Source organism: Xenopus tropicalis, chromosome 2 (genome assembly GCF_000004195.4).
Source record: "Xenopus tropicalis strain Nigerian chromosome 2, UCB_Xtro_10.0, whole genome shotgun sequence".
Classification (NCBI taxonomy): Eukaryota; Metazoa; Chordata; class Amphibia; order Anura; family Pipidae; genus Xenopus; species Xenopus tropicalis.
Window position 1 is genome coordinate 158,011,750 of NC_030678.2, and position 12,156 is coordinate 158,023,905.

The following is a 12,156-nucleotide window of genomic DNA, read 5'->3' on the forward strand; positions in this document are numbered from 1 at the left end:
CTCCTGCACAGAGAACAAGGCTTATAGGCTTATCTGGCACCGCTCAATACGTTGCAGGCTTTTAGTGGAACGCAGTCCAACAATGATGCACTTTAATCGAAGGGGTATCCTACCTGTTGTAGGAGGCACACTGACAGCTGTACTTTCCATACATGTGTCATGGCCCCCTCGTTGTCCTGTAGCCAAACCAGCTCTACGCACAGGCTTCTCTGCAAACAAAGCTATTTATTTGTAGCTTTTAATGTTAAACAATTAAACAACATGGCGATGGGGCTGTCCCAATAAACCAATTAGCAATCACAGCTACAATGTGGTGTTACAGTGACCGATATCTTACAATATGGTACATGGGATTTAATACTTTATAATATATATTATCATCAGTGTCATAACAACATACATCATGTATAAAGTTAGCAGCAGTTTGTGCAAGTACAAAAATACACATTTTGTTTTAATAAGAGCATAACGTAATAATAGCAAAACATCAGGACATCATGAACAAACCCAATACGTGTTTCAGACTTCCACTTGCTTTAAATATACAATGAAATGACTGTAACATAAGTTGGCAGTACATAGTACATGTTATTATACAACAGAAAATAGAAGCACAGACGCAACACATGCCACATTTATACAAGGGAACCACAAGTCCATCAGGCGCACCCTAACCTTAATAATCCTAAATTCAGGGATAAACTGCTCATGGGATTCCAGTTTTGGTGGGTTTAAAATTCATAACATCCAAGACAATGATGGGGGAGTGTAGCTTAAGTTGGGGTACCAAAGACCAACACTTGGTGGCAACCTATTGGCCCATGTCCAAATGGTTTCCCTGATCAATATTTGATTGCAGTTTGGTCAAATATTAATCATAAGGGCCATAAAATTCTGTTAAACATGTATTGTGGATGTGATCTTTGCCCAACAAGAGCCCTGTAGAATATGATCCTTGGCCCAAAGGCCAAAAAATTACATAAGCTTGATTTGGTTCAGCACTTGTGTGGTGGACCAAATCAATACTTTCTTGGTGACTTTGCCTAAAGCTGTCCATCGTACAAATATTAGTATAATATTCTGGTTCTGGAATCGGCTGGGTTAGAAAATAAAATCTTCTGATGCACCATGTAAGCTAGTTCATGGTGCTTTGGCAGATGATGGAGCATATCAATATTTTCTTGGTGACTTTGTCTAAAGCTGGCCATTATATGAATATGAATATTATTGTTTCTGGAAACGGGTGGGTTAGATGCACCATGTTGGGCAGTTCATGGTGCATTGGCAGATAATGGACCAAATCAATACTCCGTTGGTGTTGGCCATTTACCTATGATGATTGGTACGCGCTGGCCTGCTAAGCCTGACTAATATTCATGTAATATTAATATCAGTCAGTTCTAGAATGTAATCCAAGGCAGCATCTCTTGCCAGTACATTGTGCATCGGCAGATGAGGAAGTGAAGAGGAGCTGCAGATCCTTTTCACTTCCTGGGGTTTCAAACAATCAAAACAATAGTAAGGCAGCCATACAGTGTGTGGCCCTTCGTATGTTCTCATCCATTTTGGGCCGATGGATCAATCACACCCAAGTCTTAACGAGCAGTTCTACCTACAATTTAAGCATCTTCAGTAAAAAAAATCCTTAGCCTAGCTAAAACTGGACCAGCCAGAGGACCAGATTACTCTTTGATCTACAGAATAAAAATACCCAACTGAGGGTCTGTTTCCCAGATTTCATTTCTCCTTCAGATTGCTACTGTTTTGTTTTGTTCTGACTAGATTACAAACAAAGTGCATCATAGAAATTTGCTTACACAGAATAACACAAATTAAACGGTGTCTTAATGGTCATTTGCTTTCAAAAGCCATATACAGAGCACCCGTCCCTTTCCTTAAATCGACTTATTCAGTTTGGCGCTCAAAGTTTCTTCACAGAAGTTCAAATACTGTAGTGTTCCTGTTGACCCCAAGAAACCAATTACACATATTTGAACACAGGACACAAGGCCAAGCTCCTCTTTGACCATTTCCTCTTCGAAAAACACCCCTATCAAGTGCTTTTTTTGGAAGATGTGCAGATTCAACACCAGCATATGGCAGTAAAAATCTCTAGAAGAATGGGGCATTATACAATACCTCCCATTACACATAAGACTCCTCAGTAAAAAATCTTTGGTCAATGTCTTCGAACTTGGGATCACTGCACCGATTGACCTGCCAATCTCTGCTGCTCTGGTCACTTTCGTGAGTGCTTTTAAGGTGCTTATGGTTATCCGCCGGAAAGACAAAGCTTGCTGTAGTGGTCGTAGATTTTGGAGACACACAAAAGTTTTTCTCCAAATCACAATTGGCCATTTTAAATCCAGTGTCTACATTGGAGGGCAAAACCTTATTTCTTTTTAAACCGGCAACCCGAAAGCTGCCAATTGTGGATTTGGTTGCTTCGTCCTTTACTGAAGAATGTTCAGAGATATGAGTTACACACTCGGTGGGGCATTTTATATTGTTGTTCAAGAGAAGAGCTTGTTCCACCTTAGAGTTGGTGGTTTTTCTCCTGTTTGACTGAGGAATTGAAGTAATTTCCTGTGCAAGGTAAAACGTGTGGGGGCTAAGTGCAGATATTTCCATGTTTATAGACACAGGAGATGGCATAAGGAAGGAGCTGCATTCCACTTCATGCTCCCTATTAGCATTTTGATCAGTAATAACATTGTCTTCTAGAACATGCCTGTAGGCATTTCTCCTTCCACTAGACCCTTCACAAAACAGAGAAACACTCACATTAGTATCATTCACAATGTCTTTAGGATTCATTTGTGCCAAAAGATGCTGGGTTTCCAAGTCTTCTTTTGGCACGGTTATTTGCTCCTGAAGCACAGAACGTTCTGAAATCTTAGACGTGTCTAGTTGTAGCCGTTCAGGGTTTACAGTAACATCGGCTTTGTTTTTAACATCCAGTCTGGTTGCCTTTTCCTTTCTTCTTAGTGACCAGTTTTTGACAGTTGATGTGCCACTTTTTAGCCATGTACTGGGATGAATGCCAGCAGGAGTTTTGTGGTGTGACAACTCCGTATCTTTTACACTGTCACTGTAAGGCTGTTTGACATCTTCATCTAATGTAAAACCTGAAAGAGAGCTTAGAAAGTCTGGAGTGAGATTTCCTTGTTTTTTACAAGACCTGAAGGTGCATTCCAGGGGGGAAGGCACTTCATTGGGAGTCAACATTGAATAATCTGAAAACTGAGAAAAAGCACTGTCTAAGGAACTTAGAGAAGAACCTGATGGGGATGTTCCAGGAGAAGACAAGCTTGAGCAACTAGTCTGAGAACATATGTTTAACCTCAGTGCAGGAGGCGGTAAGAGTCTATTGGGAGTGCTCTTCTCTGTTTGCTTCTTGCTTAGGTTTTTACTAACATCAATCCCCAAAGTCAGACTGCGGTTAATAAGCTTTTGTCCTTCTACTTGTAAATCCCTATGCTGCTTCAGATAATTGTCTGCTGAGTAGGAAAGAAGAGCATCACAGCTTGTCTTGTGAGTAGCACTCTCATGAGGAGACTCATTTAGCTTGCCAAATCTAGACACAAGGATCCCTATGGCTGGCTCAGAACAACGCCTGTGCCTTCTGGCATCCTTTAGTGCATCCGACACTGTGGTGGATGAATAACCAGAAGTATTGGAACAGAGAGACTCATTTTCAGACTGCTCACGTGACACGGAATTGTGATGTAAATCAATGGCCACCCTGAAAGGTTGAGTCTCCAGTGGTTGTTTGGTCTGTGTATCCTCAGCATCTGGATGGTCCAGATCACAATCACTTAATGTCAAAACAGAATCTCTGCTTCTGTTGTCAAGGCTGCACTTTTTGGCCAGACCACTGAAAGGAGAATCTGCATCCTCATTCAGTTCATTCTCCAGGCTGTCATATGAGGAGTCGATAAGCTTGAATGAGCAGATATCTGTAAGAAGATTAAAATGTTACATTTTAGTGAATAGTCATGATATGGTGTTTTTTTCACACAGTAACTAATACCTGGGTTGTGTTAAAGGAATAGTAACACCAAAAAATGAAAGAGCTTTCAAGTAATAAAAATATAATGCACTGTTGCCCTGCACTGGTAAAACTGGTGTGTTTGCTACAGTAACACTATTATAATTTATATAATAAGGTGCTGTGTAGCCATGGGGGCAGCCATTCAAGCTGGAAAAAAGGAGAAAAGGCACAGGTTACGTAGCCGATAACAGATAAGTTCTGTAGAATACAATAGTGTTTTATCTGTTATCTGCTATGTGCCTGTGCCTTTTCTCCTTTGAATGGCTGCCTCCATGGCTACATAGCAGCTTATTTATATAAATTATAGTAGACTTTCTGAAGTAAACACACAACTTTTACCAGTGCAGGGCAGCAGCACATTATATTTTAGTTACTTTTATACACTTTCATTTTTTGGTGTTACTGTTCCTTTAAGAACAAGAACAATGGGATACATATACATTCTTAAGCCTTCTTTGTGCAACAACATGTATGTTAGGTTCTGGCACACATATAGAGACCAAATACTACAAATGTTTTACTTACAGCAATTATATCACATGGCTAAGACTATCAGGATGGGCTTAAAAAGATACTATGAGTATTATGGGAGACAAAACGTTATCTAGATATGAGGAACATTCTCCTTACCAATCTTTATAGAAAGGGTGACAATACCTGATTTGAGGTCAAGTGATGTAATTTTGACTATTTCCAGTGAAAATCCACTATGACTTTATTAAGCACACCTCAACCTCAATTCAGTGACTAGCAAAAAATACTTAGTAGTGGACATTTTGTGCACTACTGATATTCAGGAGGAAACAAGGAAAGAAGGTAGTCATCATCAAGACTTCAGTTAATGGTCATTGAGCCCTGCAGCAGTTTTGAGAGGCACAATAAGTACTGCATTAATACAGCCCCCTTTAACTGCTGGTAGACACTTCCCATTACCTTTTACAGGGGCTTGCTGCCTATTTCACACCACGGAGAATTCTAAAGGATTCTCCAACAAAGCTTGCTCGTAGCACTCAGTCTTAGGTTGGCCATACATGTTAAAGATCTTTTAGTTATCGTAGGACCAAGCTTATCCTGAAACTATGTTTTAGTACGATTTGTCCAACAAAAATGACAATTTAAAGCTAAATGTCGAAGCTGGGAAAACTACCTGCTTGGTCCTGCAAACAATTGAACAATAGGCAAATATCATTGCCAACAACAGAAATTTTTAAACCTGCCTGACTGATGATTTTCTGACCGATGTCGGATGAAAAATCACTAGATTTGGGGTCATTCCGTGCTCCCTAACCTTATGATAATTTGATTGATTTGTTGGATTGCATTGATATTGGTCTCTAGGGAGAGAAAAATCTAACCGTATATGGCCAGCTTTACAGTACATTATAAGTGGAAGTGGCTTGAAGATTCTGACTTGCACAGGGTCTCGATTGTTCTATGCCCATTTCTTATCATTCCTCCAACTGAGATACATGAGACTCCCTCCTCCTAATGGGTTTGATCAATGTTTTTGGCTGAAATTTGCTCACAGTCTGAGATGCCTTAAAACTATATCCAAGTACTTCCATGTTCCCAATTTTGGAATTTTGAGTCCATATAAATTGTGTCTTTAGAAACATTTTTAGTACCTGTTGCCGTTTGTTCATATCCACTGGCTTTCTATTAATACACTGACATTTGCTTCTCTTCTGAATGACAGTTACAATCCCTGCCCCAATTTGTGTGTGTATGTACAGAGTAAAGCTGGGAAAGGGTGAGCGCAGGAGGAGCGGACACCCTTGGTGAAAAGTCTCTAAAATCCAGGAAACCTAGTAAAACAAGCCTTGGCTTTATTTGTGTGTTCATTCCAATCACAGTGAGAACCCAGGTCTGCGCTGCTAGAACTCTTTAAACATACAACAATACTGCGGTTCTTCAGCAGAGAACCAGCTGGAACACATTCTGTATATGGGGCAAAGGCAGGAGTCAGTCATGCAGGAAAGCAGCTCCTCCGAACAAAGAGCAGCTCATCCAAACATTATTCTGTCACTCACAGTAATTCATTTCTGTATGTCTTTTGGGCTCAACTTCTATTTTTTTTTTTGCTATTAATCATTTAAAATGCTTAAAAGCATGCCAGCATGCCCAATGTTCCAGGGAAGTTTGCCCTAGTTAATAATAAATATAACTGAATGAAAAAAAAAGTGCATCATATATAAGAATATGATACAGAATGTTCACTACAGCAGCATGCCATAGGCCAATAGGGCTCAAAATCAATAAAACTGGTTGCTAAAGGGCAACTATTACATTTGTGTCAGGATACAAAGATGCAAATGGCTATTATACCAACTTGTCTGTTCATCTGTTCTTTGGGCCTTCAAAGTTTTGACCCTTTAGACAAGCCCAGACCTTGCAAGGCACTAGTGTTTGTCATATTGACTCAATTACTCTATGTTCCTCTGCATTTCAGCAGATCTACGCACTCTAAGACACCTCTAAACAAAAATGATGAAGGTGCTCCATATAAAGAAGGGTGCTAACAATGTGCTGCTGGGAGTCATTATTCGGCCTAATATAAACCAAAGGTATGTCACTACTTTACTTGACACAAGCCTTACTTGCGTGAATTATCATCATCGATGACGTTAATGGTCATCATCTTATCTGGGTTTCATCTAAACCAAGCCAAGTAATCTGTAGAGACATTAGCAATATGATGGAGCTGCACAAAATAAGGCGTCACAGCATTCAGAAATAAACTCTCCTTGCCGAGAACTAGGGACGAATCAAACGCTTGCCATTTATTATGACATTAACTCAAACGTCTGTGATGTGAAGTGAACACTGGTTCCATGCGTCACTTCTCTAATCAGAGCAAGTTCTACTTCTTTAAATGCCAGTTATCTGCACCGTGACTGTGCCGTGTCTGTTAAGGAGGAAGTCCTTGTCTTTTATAGTCATTCATATTTTGATTAATTACCTGAATTTTCATCTCTGCTCTCATCCTTTGTTGACAAGCTGGCGTATAACAGCGAAATATCCTCTTCGAAAATCATGCAGCAATTCTCAATCAGAAACTGAACAAACAGAGCCACCTGGGAAAGAAAAGCAAAAGAAACCACTGCAGTTTCTGTTAGAATATGATGACCCCCCCAACCTCAAACCTAGGGAAATAGCATGTGGCACAACTTGCATGCGATTTACCAAAACGGATCCTATTTGTGTCCGTATTGGGACACCACATTAGTTGCAATGGATGGAACTAAGCATTCATCTGATATTACCCTAAAATTCCTAGAAATACCACTGCATTGTGGGTAAAATTTGCAGTTTGCACTGTGTAAGTACTGTAAATGAGGCTGAATTAGCTCTAATTTATCATCTAGGTAAAGAGGGAACAAACCAATAATATATTATAGCTAATTGCCTTCAACACAAAGCCAGCATGCAGAGAGACAGATTGCTGGGAGGAGGATAGTGACAAGAAAAGCAGAACTACAGTTTATTCTAAAGAAGTAGGGCAGAAATGCTGCACATTATGTTGTGGGCTTCTGTACCAGCCCAAGGCACCCACAGCCCTTTAGCAGGGAAGGTCTGTGCCCCCAAAGATGCCCCAGTAGCCCCCCATCTTCTTTTCTGCTGATTCCCTGCCCATGCTCTGTGCTGCTGTCACTTACCTGAGCTTAGGGGCCCACTCACACTATACTGTATATATAGAATATAAATGTCACACTATACTGTATATATAGAGTGTAAATGGCACACTATACTGTATATATAGAATATAAATGTCACACTATACTGTATATATAGAATATAATGTCACACTATACTGTATATATAGAGTATAAATGTCACACTATACTGTATATATAGAATATAAATGTCACACTATACTGTATATATAGAATATAAATGGCACACTATACTGTATATATAGAATATAAATGGCACACTATACTGTATATATAGAGTGTAAATGGCACACTATACTGTATATATAGAATATAAATATCACACTATACTGTATATATATAGAATATAAATGGCACACTATACTGTATATATAGAATATAAATGGCACACTATACTGTATATATAGAATATAAATGGCACACTATACTGTATATATAGAATATAAATGGCACACTATACTGTATATATAGAATATAAATGGCACACTATACTGTATATATAGAATATAAATGTCACACTATACTGTATATATAGAATATAAATGTCACACTATACTGTATATATAGAATATAAATGTCACACTATACTGTATATATAGAATATAAATGTCACACGATACTGTATATATAGAATATAAATGTCACACTATACTGTATATATAGAGTGTAAATGGCACACTATACTGTATATATAGAATATAAATGGCACACTATACTGTATATATAGAATATAAATGGCACACTATACTGTATATATAGAGTGTAAATGGCACACTATACTGTATATATAGAGTGTAAATGGCACACTATACTGTATATATAGAATGTAAATGGCACACTATACTGTATATATAGAATATAAATGGCACACTATACTGTATATATAGAATATAAATGGCACACTATACTGTATATATAGAATATAAATGGCACACTATACTGTATATATAGAATATAAATGGCACACTATACTGTATATATAGAATATAAATGGCACGCTATACTGTATATATAGAATATAAAGATCACACTATACTGTATATATAGAATATAAATGGCACACTATACTGTATATATAGAATATAAATATCACACTATACTGTATATATAGAATATAAATGGCACACTATACTGTATATATAGAATATAAATGGCACACTATACTGTATATATAGAATATAAATGGCACACTATACTGTATATATAGAATATAAATGTCACACTATACTGTATATATAGAATATAAATGGCACAATATAAGGCTGATTAGTAAATTATTCAGATTATTAGTACATGGTTCAGAAAGGAGTGCAATTAGTACTGTATCAGAATTTAATAATCAGCCTCTGACACTTCTAACAAAATCCAAGATGGGGAGCTCCTGTAATAACTTTAAAGGTCTGGATCATTGATGCAATAGAGATGCTGAACCTTAAGGCTCCTGCAATAAGTTCAGTATATAAAATATGGCATTTCTATCTTTTTCTAATGATTAAACATATTCCTTTATATCCAAGGGATGAAACTTTTTTGTTTTTGGTTTCAACTTCCCTTTAAAGGGAGCAGGAAACTGAGTAGGCAGGCGATGGGACTGAGGAGGAGAGAAAAAAAAGCAAAAAACTGGGTGGGGAGAATATAGGCATGGGCAGAGAGAGAGGAGGATGAGAAAAAAAGATCAAATATGCACGTGTTTAAAGAAGAATAGTAGTGGCTGTGTAGTGGTGTTTTTGGTGTTACCAAACAGGAGTGTCAGTTAGGGTAGCTGGAATAATAACAAAAAAAACATTTCCATCAGACACAGCTTTATGTTGTGTTGGACACAGCCTAAATCCTCAAAAAATACACCCAATTCAGTAAAATATATATATATAGTGTACTAACACAGTCTAATTAGACAATTTATAAAAGAGATCAAAGTTAATGACAAAAATCTTTACCTAAAACAGGTGTTGACCTGGGTGTATATACCCCAGGTCCCTCGCCATATATTTCAAATGCTAGCACACATGCAGTGAAGATCACATAAATATACACACACTCACCGATGCCGAAATTTGGTTCGGGTGCTTGGAGCCCCGAACCCGTAGCCCAAGGGAGCAAACTCAAATCTCTGAAGAAAGCGGCTCGCAAAGCACCATGGTCAGCCAGAGAATGGATAAAACTCGAACTTTATTTACATTCTTAAAAACCCAGAACGCCTGACGCGTTGCGTGCGTGCCTGCACTTAATCATAGGCATACATTCTGAGACAGTAACATGGTATATAAAGCCTATCAATTAATGACATCACAAATTTTTTTATTTTTTTTTTCTCCTTTTCTCCTCTTAACTTTATGTATATAAAAATGAAACAGAACGAAATAAATAAAGATAAACTAACATGACATATACAATTCTCTGGCAACATCACTTTGAGGTAACATAACAATTAATATCAAATATAGAATTTAAACCATGTGGTTGGCGCGTGCCCAATGTAAATATCCATTTTACTTCCCTCTGCAAAAGTTTTGTCCACAGATTCCCACCTTGTTCATCTGGAAACACGCTGTCAGTAGCCTGAATCTGCAGCAAAGCAACATTACTATTGCAACAGTCGATAAAGTGCCTAGAAACTGGACTATTGCTTTTTTTTGCAACAATGTGTGCAATATGCTCCCGCATCCTATGTTTAAGTGGACGGATAGTACAGCCCACATACTGAAGGGAACAATTCATACAAGTCAACAAATAAACCACATGGTGTGTGTTGCAGTTAGCATAAAAGCGCATGTCAAAAAACACTTGGTCACAGTGCTTTCAAAAGTAGTGGAACGCTTGACATATGCGCACGTAATGCATCTCCGCGCACCACAGGGATATGTCCCCTTAGTATTAAGCCATGTGGCTTCAGCTTTTGCTGATTTCAGAACTGTTGGAGATAAATAATTGCCCAAAGTGGGGGCTCTACGTGAAACAAATTTACAACCATTCACTACCACAGTGGCTAACTGGGGGTCATTGAGGAGAACTGGTAACAAGTTTTGAATAATCTTTTTGATTCTATAAAATTGTCTACTATATGTAGTCACAAAGATGGGAACATCTTTTTTGCCCTCCATCATAAAGGGTCTCCCCTTTATTTCGTTCTGTTTCATTTTTATATACATAAAGTTAAGAGGAGAAAAGGAGAAAAAAAAAATTGTGATGTCATTAATTGATAGGCTTTATATACCATGTTACTGTCTCAGAATGTATGCCTATGATTAAGTGCGGGCACGCACGAAACGCGTCAGGCGTTCTGGGTTTTTAAGAATGTAAATAAAGTTCGAGTTTTATCCATTCTCTGGCTGACCATGGTGCTTTGCGAGCCGCTTTCTTCAGAGATTTGTGTTGGACACAGCCCCGAACAGCTGAGCTTATTACCTTTCTGGTGAATTCGCTCTCAATATCTGGACTTGAAGGGGTGGGCGGCCACAGCAGGCTGGGGGCAATGCAAACGGCTAAATTGAAGGCGGACATTTGGTTGCTCTCAGAGCGTTGCTCGATGCAGTATAAAACTCCAAACAAATATCGCAGTAGAAGAACATTGATCTGTGGAAGAGTCTCAATTAACCTGCAGAGCCAAGAGGAGATGTATGAGCAATCGGAGACTGTACTGCACTTTGTCAGTTTCTAAGTGTTATCTGACAAATGTTTAACGGTGTAAGTGCTGCCGAAGCAATTTTACCCTTAAGAAGGGACCTAGTGGGCAGATCAGCTATACTGCAAAGCTGCTGCCCTCATAGCACCCCCCCTTCCTCTTGTAATTCCTAATGTAATTATATACATACAGTTCTATTTTATTATATGGTTTCCTGTTTTTCTTTTAATGTATTGTTAAAATTTTTATACAAATAGTGCAAGATGAATAAAAACTCACACATGCTCTTCAAACATTGTTTTACTGCTACCCAGTAGCAGTGCTTACCCTTTAATTTAGCGACTAAATGTAATATTATTTTCATGTCTCCCCCTGTACTGATCTTATGCATGGTACTCCAATGAAACTGAACAAAGTACTTGTCTGTAGGATAAAGGGCTAAGAACACTTACATTTTAACGGCTTTGATCTTGTCTTTTTGACTTTCATAAGCCAAGACGGAGACCCACTTCTCATACAGTTTGGATGAGAAAATACTCCCTGGTATGTTACGAAGAAAATCCTTAAGGGGAGAAAAGAAAATGTAAAAATCAACTGAATCACCTTTGCTTCAAATTAGTGGTAAAAATGATATTCCAATTGCATCTGAAGAAAGACTATAACAATGACTTTTGTATTGCATTTGTGCCATCTCATGGAAGATGGCCACCAGAATACAGGCAAATAGAGCAGTAAATGACCTCAGTATGAAAGTGATAATTCACACAGAGGGCAGTAGCAGAATAAATTGACTTTTTTGTTATTAG

The 12,156-nt window shown here is 38.2% G+C and overlaps 1 protein-coding gene across 1 annotated transcript in view; it reads right to left on the reverse strand.

The window, feature by feature from the left end:
- Positions 1 to 205: 205 nt before the first annotated feature.
- The window catches only part of arhgap20 (Rho GTPase activating protein 20), an 84,140-nt gene continuing 72,189 nt past the window's right edge, over positions 206 to 12,156 (reverse strand). The window contains 4 exon segments of the mRNA NM_001079253.1: positions 206 to 3,959; positions 7,014 to 7,128; positions 11,134 to 11,323; positions 11,803 to 11,912. Of these exon segments, the coding sequence (NP_001072721.1) occupies positions 2,146 to 3,959; positions 7,014 to 7,128; positions 11,134 to 11,323; positions 11,803 to 11,912 (2,229 nt within the window). The 3' untranslated portion in view covers positions 206 to 2,145.